Genomic DNA, 13,082 nt, shown 5'->3' with positions numbered 1-13,082 from the left:
TGGAGTCTACAAGGGTTGTTTGCCACAGCTTTAAAGCATTCTCTTGAGTCTGTGTTATGTTTAAGGAAGTGAAGTTAAATGGCTGTTTCATCTTCTGGTCCTCCATCTAGTCCAGTGGTGGGGAACCTCCAAACCATGGGCCTAACTAGGCTAGGCAGAAGTCCAAATTTAGCTCACAAGGCTGTTTTCCATACATCATATACAGGTGAAACAGGTGAAAAATTAGAATATCATGGAAAAGTCCATTTATGTAAGCAATTGTTTTCATTAGCTACTGGAGTTTAATATATGAGATAGACTCGTGACATGCAAAGCAAGATATGTCAAGCCTTTGCTTGTTATAATTGTGATGATTATGGCGTACAGCTGATGAAAACCCCAAAGCTGAAATTGTTAATTCGGGGTTCTCATCAGCTGTACGCCATAATCATCACAATTATAACAAATAAAGGCTTGACATATCTCGCTTTGCATGTCATGAGTCTATCGCATATATTAGTTTCACCTTTTAAGTTGAATTACTGTAAGAAATGAACCTTTCCACGATACTCGTAATTTTTCAAGTTTCACCTGTATGTGTATGTGGGGTAGACAAAGACCTGGCAGCAAAGAAACAATTGGGAGCCTTGAAGTGCACTCCCAATCGTTCCTTCGCCAGCACGTCTTGTATTTGCTTTTACAGTGGTACCTCGGGTTAAGTATGCTTCAGGTTAAGTGCACTTCAGGTTAAGAACTCCGCTTAAGAACAGAAATCGTGCTCTGGCGGTGCAGCGGCAGCAGGAGGTCCCATTAGCTAAAGTGGTGCTTCAGGTTAAGTACGCTTCACGTTAAGAACGGACCTCTGGAATGAATTAAGTACTTAACCTGAGGTACCACTGTATTTGTACTGCCTTCCCAAAGCTGGGCAAGTGGCCCCCTGGACTTTGTGAAGGAGACATGGGGGCTATGACAGGGTCCTAGAGTCCTCCTGTCCCTTCCCAACCCCTAGTTAGCACTTTCCCAGCTTTCGGAAGGAGATGGGAGGGCCCTAGCACCCTACCAGAGCCTTGTGCCTCCTTCCCAAAGCCTAGCGCCTTGCTTACCCAACTTTGGGAAGGCAGCGTGGGGGGGTGTCAGATATTGGCCTTGCTCTCCCCTCCACCCCCCACATGACAAGACAGTGTGCTACCTGTGGGTTCCAGGTTGAAGTGCTCTTGCGGCTCACTTGGTATGAAAAGTTGGACCGCCCTGAACATCCTTGGCAAAGTTTGATGGTGGACAGGATGATGAAGAAGCTTAATCTGGTTCTGCTGCCATGGCCGATCAATGTCGGCTAGGGTTGGGTCTTCCGCAGTCCTTTACCTTAACAGTGGTGGAACCTATTGAAACAACCTACCTCTGAAGACTGGACAGATCCACATGGTTGACTTAGAGGGAATCTGCTATGTCTGGCCAGTTCTATTAGATGCCTTGCTCAGCCTCTGGACTGAGGGAATGGCCTGAGTGGTTGATAACTATCATGCCTGAATGCTCCCTGGTTCTCCAGAGTGCTCAGAACAGGCTTCCTCAACCTCGGCCCTCCAGATGTTTTGAGGCTACAATTCCCATCATCCCTGACCACTGGTCCTGCTAGCTAAGGATCGTGGGAGCTGTAGGCCAAAAACATCTGGAGGGCTGAGGTTGAGGAAGCCTGGCTCAGGGCAATGAAAAAGCAGAGCCCATTTTAGGGACTCGGTCATGGCGGCACAGAAACCTCACTTTCTCGCTGTCGTGGCATCATTCAGAACTGTCAAGCAAGCAGAGCTCTTCTAAGCGGAGCAGGACCATTAATATTTTGGTCCTCGGGGAGGTGATGGAGCCCTGTCAGTGGATTCTGTGACTTATTTGCAGTTTGTGAGTGCAATCGCTCACACCTGAACCCACCCTGCATAGAATTCTGGGATAGTTCTGGGTTCAGCCTTTATATTTTGGCACTTCGTTTTCAAGTCTGCTTTGCCTTGTCTTGCAGGAGCCTTGGGTAAAGCGCCCAGTAAGGTCACCGACGCCCTGCCAGAGCATGAGCCCGAAGGGGCTACAGCAGCTGTTGTTGATGAAGATGAAGAAGAAGATATTGAAGCAATGCAGTCGCGGTTAGCTACTCTCCGTAGCTAAATGTGGACTGGCCGTGCAGTTTGATGCATTTTGCCGCAGGCTGTCCTGTCATGCCTTTTAAGAGTGAAAAACTTCGTGCAAAAGTCTTTCCTGTATATATTCCTATATCTATTTTTTTGTGGGTTTGCCTTCAGAGATATTATTTTTAACTTTTCTGTCAACCTAGGCCCAACACTAAACTGCTCTTGGGGAATGGAGAGGGGATGGCATATGTATTCTCAAACAAAAATAAAAATTAAAAAAAACTATTTGAACGAGTCTGTGCTTTACGTACTGTCTTCTGCGGGCTGTACCTGCAACAGCAGCATTTATGTACATTTCTGAAACAGTATGACTAGATTTTAATAAACAGTTTTTAACGCTTTCCTGCAGTCCCTGGTGAGCTGGTAGTTTCTTTCAAGTATGTGGATTGAATACAGAAACCACTTGCCAATTATTAAAAACAAAGTAAACTCTTCAGCCACGAAGTGCAGTTCTGATTGGTGTAATACAGTTGATCACCTGCAAGTAAAAGTTGTATGTTTTGGGGTGTTTTTTTTTTTTAAGTCTATACTGAAATAGTAAAAGAGGCCTGGCAGCAAGGTGCATAAAACCCTATATATATACATATATATTCTTATGGATTCTTTAAAGAAGCTTGTCATGTAATCCAGTCAAAACCTCATCAAAATAGAGTTGTCGCATTACAATAAGCCATAGGCACAGACAGTGCAGTTTTAAATAACAAAGGATGCATTTCCAGAAAGCCTTTATATTGTAATTAAATTATGTCATGATCCACCATCTAGTTTTCCAAATAATGCTCAAGTAGCGCATATGACAGCAAATTGATGTGCAGCTACAGCAAAAAGTCATAAATACATCGAGATTTACATTGCATGGAAAAGTAATCAACAGAAGGATTGGGATTCACAAAAGGAACATGAGTCGTACCGCAGTGACAAATTTGAGGGGCCTAGGGGCCAAATTTGAGCAGAAGGCAGATCTGAATCTCCCGAAAGATCTCTGGATGATTTGCAGTAGATCCATGATGGTTTCCGACTCACAATTGTTTTAACATTAGCAATAACAAACAGGTCTCTCTACCCAAGCCAGCCTGCCATCGTGAAGGAAGCTTAAGCGAAAAGGAAATGGATTTATGTGTCAAAGGAATGCAGTGATTCCTGATACTGGAATCACTCTTGGGCTTAAGCATGTGGCTCAGATATGCCGGATTTTAAGTGCTCGCTCCCTCGGATCATTATTTTGCACTTGGTTCGTGGTGGTGAACCTTGCGGATCTATTAAAAAACAAAGTAGATTCCCACATGCCTGCAGGACATTCACCCCGTTGTAGCGAATGCCACAATACTGCTCTCCTCTGTATCTAACAAAAATTAGTTAAGTTTCTCACATTTGTCCTCTCTGTAAATCAGTAGCTTGTTTTAATGTGTGCATACCAATGTATGCACTATTATGTGTACATTAATAAATGATATTTTTTTATGCATGCCCTTATGTTTGTTTCTGTTGCAAAGACAAAAACATATTACGAATGCAGGAAGAAGAACCTGCGGACAGCCGACATAATCCAGTTTCTGCAGTCAGTTGTAATTTGATTCAGCAGCAGGGTTGCATTGGGATGTTATTACCAGCATTCGCAATGCTAATAATACGTACCATCAAATGCATTTTTTGCTGTCCATGTCATCTAAGTACTGTAGTTGGGAGATTCCCCCGCTTTCCTGTCTAGTGCTATCTGTTCCCATACGAAAGGTATGTGAAAAAGATTCCCCCCTAGTGGGGGGGAAAATAGACCGCCTTTGGTCTTCTACAAAGCCTTGCACTTTGTGCTGCCAAGTGCTACAAGCATATCTCTCAATTGTGCTCCTGGTTGATAAAGAGGTCAGCTGACTGCTATAATCAAGCAATACATTAATTTCAGCATATATATTTAGGTATAATGTGGGAATTTCCATATTTGGGCTCATATTATCTGCTCGGACAACGCAAGTCAGATACAAAATACATCAGATCTGAGTCCTGGGGAACAATTATCGTCGTCATTGTGTGAATTATCACCGGTGTTTTCTGTTTCCACAAATATCCCCGGTCTGTTATGCAAACATTCATTTATACAAACATAAAATGGACTCTTTGCTTCATGAATTGCATCCTAAGGAACATTCATTTTTGTGTGTGTCACTTTGCTCCCAGGGAAGAGAGCACAGTCTACTCTACTTGCATCTAGATCTTTGTTCCTACTTCTGCCATCAAAGCTTTATAGAATCACAGAATAGTAGAGATGGAAGGGACCCCAAGAATCATCTAGTCCAGCCCCGCTGCAGTGCAGGAATCTCAGCTAAAGCATCCACGACAGATGGCCATCCAACCTCTGGTGGAAAACCTCCAAGGAAGGAGAGTCCAAAACCTCCAGAGGGAGACCGCTCCACTGTTGAGCAGATCTGACTGTCATAAAGTTCTTCCTGAATTTTAGTCTGAATCTCCTTCCTTGTAACTTGAAGCCATTGCTTTGGGTCCTACCCTCCAGAGCAGGAGAAAACAAGCTTGTTCCCTCTTTCTTCCATGTGACAGGCCTTGAGATATTTGAATATGGCTATTATAACTCCCCTCAGACTCCCTTTCCCTCCCAGGCTAAACATACCCAGCTCCTTAATCGTTCCTCATAAGGCTTGGTTTCTAGACCCTTGATCATCTTGGGTGCCCTACTCTGCACACATCCCAGCTTGCCAACATCCTTCAAGGGACTGTTTTCAGAGGAAGCACTGAATATATATAAATATAAATCTGAATATATATAATATATGAATATATATAAATAAAATATGAATATATATAAATAAAATCCATCTAGATTGCCTTGGTGCAGGGGCCCCCTTAGGAGCGGCCCACAGGGCCCAAGTTGGCCCAATTGCGCCAATTGCCTTAAGGTCAGTCCTGATGAGACTGTGTAGGAGTTGGACTGACAAGCCCTGCACCTTCTAGGTCCCTGATGTCACCATTCAGAGTACAGACTCAAGGACTTGTTATGGAAATAAAGGGGAGCACTTATTGGAAATCAGTTTTGTCACCTCTTCCCCCCAAACCCTGAGACAATGAGCAAGCTGCAGTAGTTTGGGAACCCAGGGCGGGAGATCCCAAAGGTGGCAAGAGTTGTTTCGAACGTGAAGCACTGAGGTACCCCAGAGACAACTCCCATATAAACACTGAAGGATTCATCCTAGTTGGCAGAGAAACTTAGGGAGAGTCACGGTTGGGGAAGAATCGAAAGGGGAGGGAATAGGATCCCAGCCACCTTTTATTCACAGTCGCATAAGCAATACACTACAGCATGGCCTGCACCCAAGGTTGTTTTTGTACAATCTTGTTTGTCCTCAGTAACCAAAATTATATTATGAATGTATACAAGCAGAAAAGTTGTTTTCCTTCATTTGCAAGGAATCATACAAAACAAAGTGGCACTAATAAAGAAATGTTCCAGTGTGGCAACAGAAAGCAAACTAAAAATGCTTTTGCAGTTGATCAAAACTATCCAGCAATATCAAGTTATAGGAAAACTGGTGCTATTAACAGTAATCCTTCTGGTTGGTTAATTGGTTTGGCAACTTCCAGGCACATGATGTGTGATGCTAATTGTTTTCCTCAAGAGTTAAATGATAAATGTTCAGAGGCAGCTACCGGAGAGCTGTAAGATTCAGGTGAGGGTGAGGGTCAGATGACTTGTCAATCCCAGCAGGTATATAAGAGGACGAGCTATGAGAATCAGGTGAGGGTCAGATGACTTGTCAATCCCAGCAGGTATATAAGAGGATGACCTGGCCTGCAGATCTGATATATATATATATATATATAGGGGGGTGGGTTTGCACATGTGCCCATCAAGCTGAGTCGGAATTATCCCTCCGTGTGTGGTGCTGTCAGGAGGGGGTCCTGCAAATGCTGTGCGTTGTGCAGAATGGAAATATTTAGGTGCAATGTTCTATCCATGAATGCAGTTTGTAGAGGGGAAATTCGAGAGGGTGAGGGAGCATGGGTCCGCTGTGGGGAGCGGAGTACATTTCTTGCGCACGGGTGCCTGCCTGAAGGGATTTGTGCTGCGGAGCTGCTGTGGAAAATGCCTATGTGCTTGTGTTGACAGGTGTGTAAAGGAGGGGTGCAGAATGTAAAGGCATCTGTCTATATGGCCTTTCCGAAGGCCAGGTTGTGCAGTCAGCCGGGGCCTGTAAAAAGCCAGGCCGGGAGCCACCTTAAGTTGAGGCTACATAGGCCTTGTGGTGCATGTGATTCAGATTCTATTCAGTTGAACCTCTGGTTACAAAGTTGACATTTTTTTCAGCAATGCCCCCCCTAGTGAGCCTTATTTTGTTCACTTCTTTTTATTTCGAGGCAGTGCACACCTATGTTTGTGGAACTGCAAACCTTTCCGGTCATGTGTTACTCCAGTCAAATCCCACATATGAATGTGGGGAAAGGTGATGGTGTGTAGCCTGGTGTAAATTAATTTGTAGCCTGGGGGGATTACCACAGCGTGGACTGTCCCTGAGAACTGTAGACTGTCCCCGGGACAGGTGAGGGTTGTTGTCGTTCAGTCGTTCAGTCGTGTCCGACTCTTCGTGACCCCATGGACCAGAGCACGCCAGGCACGCCTATCCTTCACTGCCTCTCGCAGTTTGGCCAAACTCATGCTAGTAGCTTCGAGAACACTGTCCAACCATCTCATCCTCTGTCGTCCCCTTCTCCTTGTGCCCTCCATCTTTCCCAACATCAGGGTCTTTTCCAGGGAGTCTTCTCTTCTCATGAGGTGGCCAAAGTACTGGAGCCTCAACTTCAGGATCTGTCCTTCTAGTGAGCACTCAGGGCTGATTTCTTTGAGAATGGATAGGTTTGATCTTCTTGCAGTCCATGGGACTCTCAAGAGTCTCCTCCAGCACCATAATTCAAAAAGGTGAGGGTGCTGATCCCTTATTTTCAAATCCGAAACTTGACAGCTATGAGGAAGCTATAGCTTGTTTTTAGCTTATGCGTAAATCCGGCACTGGTTTTTCATCATTGATGATGAAGATGATGATGATGATGATGAAGGAGGCTCTGCACAGCAAGGGCAGGGCAGGGCAGGTGCGAGGTCCCTCGCGCCAACATCCCTCCCAGCCGCGCTCAAGCGGCCCTCGTCGCAGGAGGCGCTCGGCCGCTTCCGGCCGCTCCCCAGTGAGGCTGCGCGCTGGCGCTGGCATGCCGAATGGCTGAGGCGCCTGGCGCTGCTGCTCCTTCCCGCGACGGCAGACGGGCAGCTCCGAGCCGGGCGGGGGAAAGCGGCGGACCCACTCCTTGCTGCTGCTGCTGCTGCTGTTGCTGCTGTCACCGGAGCCGCGCAGCGCCATGGTCTCCTGGATCATCTCCAGGCTAGTGGTGTGAGTAGCCCGTGCGGGGTGTCTCCCGCCACGCGCCCTGCGCTTTTGGGGCACCCCCAGCCTTTTTGCAAGCCATTATGATTGCATGGGGTTGTATGTGTGTGTCTCTGTCTCCCGTGCGCAACGCAGCTTTCCACCCAACGCGCCCCGGGCTAAGAATATCTGCCCATCTAATTATAGCCTTTCCTTCACAGGCTGCCGCCGGTGCCTGGTTTTTTTTTTTTTTAAATTATTTCTTGCAGGAGATCGGCGTGTTTTGTCTTGTTTTTAAAGAGAGGGTTTTTTATTTTAAATACAGCAAAGGGAAGATGTGCTTTTTGGGGTGTGTGTGTGTGTGTTTTTTAAAACACCCCACAAAACCCTATATTGCCTTGGTGCTGCCGGGTGGGGGGAAAGTCAGGACGGGTGCACGCGAAAGCGGATTGCTTTTTGCAGCGTTTCCCCTCTGCAAATAGGGACAAAAATCGAATATTGGGAAGGGCGGCAGGGAAATTGACGCTTTGTTGCTGGCAATACATAATTCTGTGGGGTGGGGGCTCGCTAGAGGGCGCTGTCTGGAACCATCCCATGGGAGGTGGGAGCAGAGAGAGAGAGGGGAGGGGGGTCCTAATTTATTTTTTGGTTAAGCGCAGTTCAGTTTACATGATTAAAATTGGGGGGGGGGAGAAGCATCTGTGGGGTTCCCCTCTCTCTGAAACCAAAAGAAAAACCCATAGCTTTTCTGGAAAAGCCTTTCTGGAAAAGTGGAGGATTCTCCTGCTTCAACATAGGCGTCGATGGTGATCTTTGCATGTCATGGAGAATCCAGGCATGCCGTACAGGAATCCCTTGGAAATTCTCCCCAGGAAGCAAACAATGGGGTCTGTTTCCATGACCATTTGCATCTAGAAAGGGAAGGGAGTCGGCCTACAACATGTGTCCACAACATGAAGCTGGTTATTCTCATAGATGCTGCTTTTGTAAAAGAGATGTAGCTTGCCGAAGTTAGGAGAGCAACAGAATGAATCCGAGAATGTGGATTTTCCTTGGGCTTCCTCTTCTAGGATGGTGAAGGCAATTTGTTGTAGGAGGCCCAGCACCACCTTTGTCTGGAGAGATGTGCTCGGATAAAGCCCGGTTCATCCACCTGGCTTCTGTCTCTGCCCAGCAGTCTGAAAGATGGGAAGAGGGTGGGATTGATTTTTGAGCTTCCTCTCTGTGACAGTCAAGAGCCTTTTGATGGCGGATCATGGCAAAGGTTGTAAGAACAGAAGCCGGCAAGTTATATGATCCTGATCAATCTGCAGATGTCATTTTCTGTGGTTGAGCTTGCACTTTATTAGGGTGAACCGTGTTAAATATTAGATGGGTATTTTGCAAACAATATAAGTCTTTTGCTGATCTTTTAAAAAAATAAGATGGCACTTAAAGGTTTTGTTCCTGCAAAGCTGTTCTCTCTCTCTCTCTCTCTCTCTCCCCACATACCGTAGTATTTCCAAGTGTGTAATTGGCATAGTATTTCTTAGCTTGTGTTTAAAGATGCTCTTGCACTCTTCTGTGTTTTTGGCATAATTTTGAATATAGTCTCTCATTTGGCTTTTAAACTCAGGCTCCTTTTTAAACGTCTAGTATTAATCTGTATATTTGCCTCCTCCCATCTTGTGAAGCTTTGTTGAAATAGTGCCGATTGGGATGTAGTTCTGGGAAACAAAGGCAGCCCAAGGAACGGCCGTATTATGAGTGAGGTCATACCTCACACAATTTGAAAGGCGTGGGGTGGGGTGAGGAAGAGAACAGCACAAGTGCACCTACAATTCTTTGTTGCACGTGGTCCGCAAACAGAGAAAGTATGACACAGCATCAGGACTTGCAGGAATAAAACACAAAGTTGCTTGATGGTGCAGAATAGCCCTCATTAAATACTACATAGAGGAAACAATTCCTTCCAGTGCAGACCACCCCTAGATTCCCTTTCTGAATGTGCTAGGTTGTGTGTTAATGGGGTGTGAAGGCAGTCTTCAGGTCATACAAATTTGGGTTAGGGTTTAAATGGAATTGTTCCGAAATACTGTATAAGCATTTGATCGAGGGTGAGCTCCCGTTGTTCGGTCCCAGCTCCTGCCCACCTAGCACTTCGAAAGCAGGTCAAAGTTCAAGTAAATAAATAGGTACCGCTCTGGTGGGAAGGTAAACGGTGTTTCCGTGCACTGCTCTGGTTCGCCAGAAGCGGCTTAGTCATGCTGGCCACATGACCCGGAAACTGTCTGCGGACAAACGCCAGCTCCCTCGGCCTATAGAGCGAGATGAGCACCGCAACCCCAGAGTCGTCCACGACTGGACCAAATGGTCAGGGGTCCCTTTACCTTTTTAGCCTTCAAAGCCTGCTCCCCATTACCCCATTGTAATGAACATATGGCTAATTCAGAGCATGCCCATTTGAAGCAAATGTGGAAAGTTCCAAGGGAGGAATGCGCAAGGATGCTAAAAGTTTAAAGGGCTGGTTGAGTCCCAGCCAGGGTCTGTTGGCTCTGAAGCCTGATCTTGGGAATACTCCTAAAGCGGCAGTTGGGAGAAATGCAAAAATCAAAGGAAACTGTAGAGTCATAGAATTGTAGACCCGAGGGTCATCTCGTCCAATCCCCCTGCAACGCAGGAATCTCGAAGTAAATCATAGTTGAGTTGCCCCACAAGAAGAAACCCAAAGTCTTAGACAGACAATCAACATACAGTGGTACCTCAGGTTACATATGCTTCAGGTTACAGACTCCGCTAACCCAGAAACAACGCTTCAGGTTAAGAACTTTGTTTCAGGATAAGAACAGAAATCGTGCTCTGGCGGCGCAGCGGCAGAGGGAGGCCCCATTAGCTAAAGTGGTGCTTCAGGTTAAGGACAGTTTCAGGTTAAGAACGGACCTCCAGAGCGAATTAAGTTCTTAAACCGAGATACCACTGTAACTAGCACCAGAGAACAGACACCCACCATTTCTGGTTGACCTGGTGATGTAGCCGTGGTGAGACCTGGGTAGTCCTGGCCTTTGAGAAACTTGTATTTCAGGTCTATCCCTCTGTTGGTTCTCAATGGGTAAACCTGTGGTCCATATGTTGGCAGACCTGGCACCAGGAGAACGTCTTCCCATTCACTGCTGAAACCTTCAGTTATTTCCCAGGCTCCCTTCGCCTTCTCCATCCCTTAATTAATTGCACTGCTGCTACAGTCAGCTTCACAGCTCTCTCTCCGCTGCAGTTCCCAAAGTGCCAGGTTAACAATGCCAGACTACATTTCAGGGTTGGCATACACTGAGTCCTCCACATCTTCAGCAAAAAAACATCACTGGGTTACTTTTCTGGGCTCAGCCACTGCAGGGGCAGAGGAAGGTGGGGGGCAATAGGAGCGTACCGCCCCCATTGGCGTGATCCCCGGGGGTTCCATTGTGGCTGTCCCCCCACCTGTGCTGGGTGCCCCGCCCCCGCAGGCTGCGCGCCACGCCCCCAGTATAGTGCCCCGCCCCTTTGGGCGGTGCACCACACCCATGGGATGCATGCCAGCCACGCCCTGTCTGCTCCCCGTCCCCAGTGCCAGAGAATGAAGCTCCACCACTGAGCCACAGTCCTGCCCTCTGCGATGTAGGTATAGTAGCAGTGGACTTTTATTTGCATTGGCATTAACAGAGTAAATTGTAAAATATTTATCAAGTCAAAAGGAAATCACATTTTTTTTGGGGGGGGGTAGGAAATAAGGCCTTCCATGTAGTTAGAAAGAACACGAGTTCCTGACTTTGCTGCTACTTTTTTGTTTGGAGTTGACACACTGCTTCCCAGTCATAGCTACAATAAAATCCTGGATATCTGACTTTTTTTTTTCTATGGAGCAGCAATCACTTCTCTAGTAGGGAAGACCAGCAGAATATTCTTAAAAGCAAAGCAAGGGTCTATATTGGGTTTTTCTCTTCAGCCTTCCCTAATTGGCTAGATCTGTTTTCCTAAATCTTAGTCATTGCTATGACTTCATTCATTGGCTAAAAACACTGAAAGGTGGAAGCAGGCTGGTTTCTTGCAGAACAAATGAGGGGGGAAAGTGCCTGGGCATTTTGCCTCAGATCTCAGGTTCTGCAAATGCTAAAAGCTTAACTACTTTTTAAAAAATGGGAATCTGGGGAATCACAGTTCATCTGATGGGGCAGAGCGACTGTTGTCGTCCCCCACCACCATGGACATTCACTATGGCCACAGAATCCCCATCCTTGCTCTGTACAGAAAATTAGATAAGCAAGGTACTGTTAACTGGAAGGAACACGAATTTGGCAATGCAGGATGGACACAAAGCTGAACTCCCACACTGGGAGCTAGGAGCAACAATGGCCAAAACCAGACAATCTGGAAGTATTGTTGTTACTATTATTTATTAAATTTATATACCACCCCCTATGTTTGAGGATCACAGGGCAGTTTACAATATAAAAACACAAAAATGTATAGCATAGTAACAAACAAAAACAATATTACACCCCCACCCCCGGTAGGAGTGTTGTTATGAGTCCTGATCTTTGAGTCTGGGTATTATATTTCCTGTTCTCGCTCCTTTTTATGTTTCTTTTAAAAAACCAAAACCTGCTAACAGAACAGCTGGACTTGCTGCAATGTGTATTGCCAGGGAGACCCTACAGTCATCAGCTGAATTTGTGAAGAGGCCTCATCCTGTACCAATGAGTAGAATAAGCAAATTTTGTACAAAATTTGTATCATGGGCCGTATAGATCCTTTAAATATCTAGCCGCAGGCAGCCCTGGGCCAAAGTAGGAGGTTCTGAAGGGAGGAAAGACCATTTATGCCACCCATCAGCTGATTTGGGGAGCATCTAGTCCAGCCTCCCCCAACCTGGTGTCCTCCAGATGGTTTGGTCATTGGCCAGACTGTCTGGGGCTGATGGGAGTTGTAGTCCAAAACATCTGAAGGGCAGCCGGTGGGGGAAGGCTGATGTAGCCCCGTTCAACCTACCTAAAACTATCCAGACCCTTGGGGGGGGGGGGCTTTACAGGTTGTAGGAGGATGGCTGTACGTGGCCAACCTTTCCGAGCTAGGGGGCACACTTGGAATTTTCATTAAGTGCCGTGGGCGCCGGTCACAAAATGGCTGCTATGGAAGTGTGGCATCACACAAAATGGCTGCCTCATCTAAAAGCAGACAAGAGAGAGCCGCAAGACGGTGTAGGCATATTCTTAGGAAAGGGGCAGAAAGGCACCTATTGCTGCCCTCACTCAGAGGCAGATGCTTTTTTCAGAACAGAAGAGGGGGGGGGTCCAGTCCATAGCTGTCAAGTTTCGGATTTGAAAATAAGGGATCAGCAGTCTCACCTATCCCGGGGACAGTCACATGTCAGTGGTGGGCGGAGCAGCAATGTAAACTCCAAGCGGGCTCGGGCTCGGAGCGGAGCAAAGAGGAGGGCAGCCATGTGCTCCGCGCAATGGAGCCCCATCGTCGTTTTGTCTGATCCCATCAAAACAGGACAGGAAGCAGCAGCTGCTCAAAGGCAGCCAGGCTCCGCCAGCCAGCTAACCCTATTGGCGGC

At 46.6% G+C, this 13,082-nt stretch overlaps 2 protein-coding genes across 6 annotated transcripts in view; both read left to right on the top strand.

Moving 5' to 3' along the window:
- LOC117058084 (charged multivesicular body protein 3) overlaps positions 1–2,366 on the top strand; it is a 30,677-nt gene extending 28,311 nt beyond the window's left edge. For both annotated transcript variants that reach the window (XM_033169016.1, XM_033169015.1), the window contains one exon: positions 1,988–2,366. In XM_033169016.1, the coding sequence (XP_033024907.1) occupies positions 1,988–2,130 (143 nt within the window). In that variant the 3' untranslated portion in view covers positions 2,131–2,366. The remainder of the gene's footprint in view (positions 1–1,987) is intronic.
- A 5,013-nt stretch (positions 2,367–7,379) lies between these two features.
- Positions 7,380–13,082, top strand: part of REEP1 (receptor accessory protein 1) — a 60,978-nt gene continuing 55,275 nt past the window's right edge. For 3 of the 4 annotated variants that reach the window (XM_033169498.1, XM_033169497.1, XM_033169500.1), the window contains exon 1: positions 7,441–7,537. In XM_033169498.1, coding sequence (XP_033025389.1) covers positions 7,506–7,537 — 32 coding nt within the window. In that variant the 5' untranslated portion in view covers positions 7,441–7,505. Of the gene's footprint in view, positions 7,538–13,082 lie in introns of all 4 variants that reach the window. The other variant, XM_033169501.1, reaches the window with a different exon arrangement.

The sequence above is a fragment of the Lacerta agilis genome, chromosome 14 (genome assembly GCF_009819535.1).
Source record: "Lacerta agilis isolate rLacAgi1 chromosome 14, rLacAgi1.pri, whole genome shotgun sequence".
Classification (NCBI taxonomy): domain Eukaryota; kingdom Metazoa; phylum Chordata; class Lepidosauria; order Squamata; family Lacertidae; genus Lacerta; species Lacerta agilis.
This window is presented reverse-complemented; position numbering and strand designations above follow the sequence as displayed.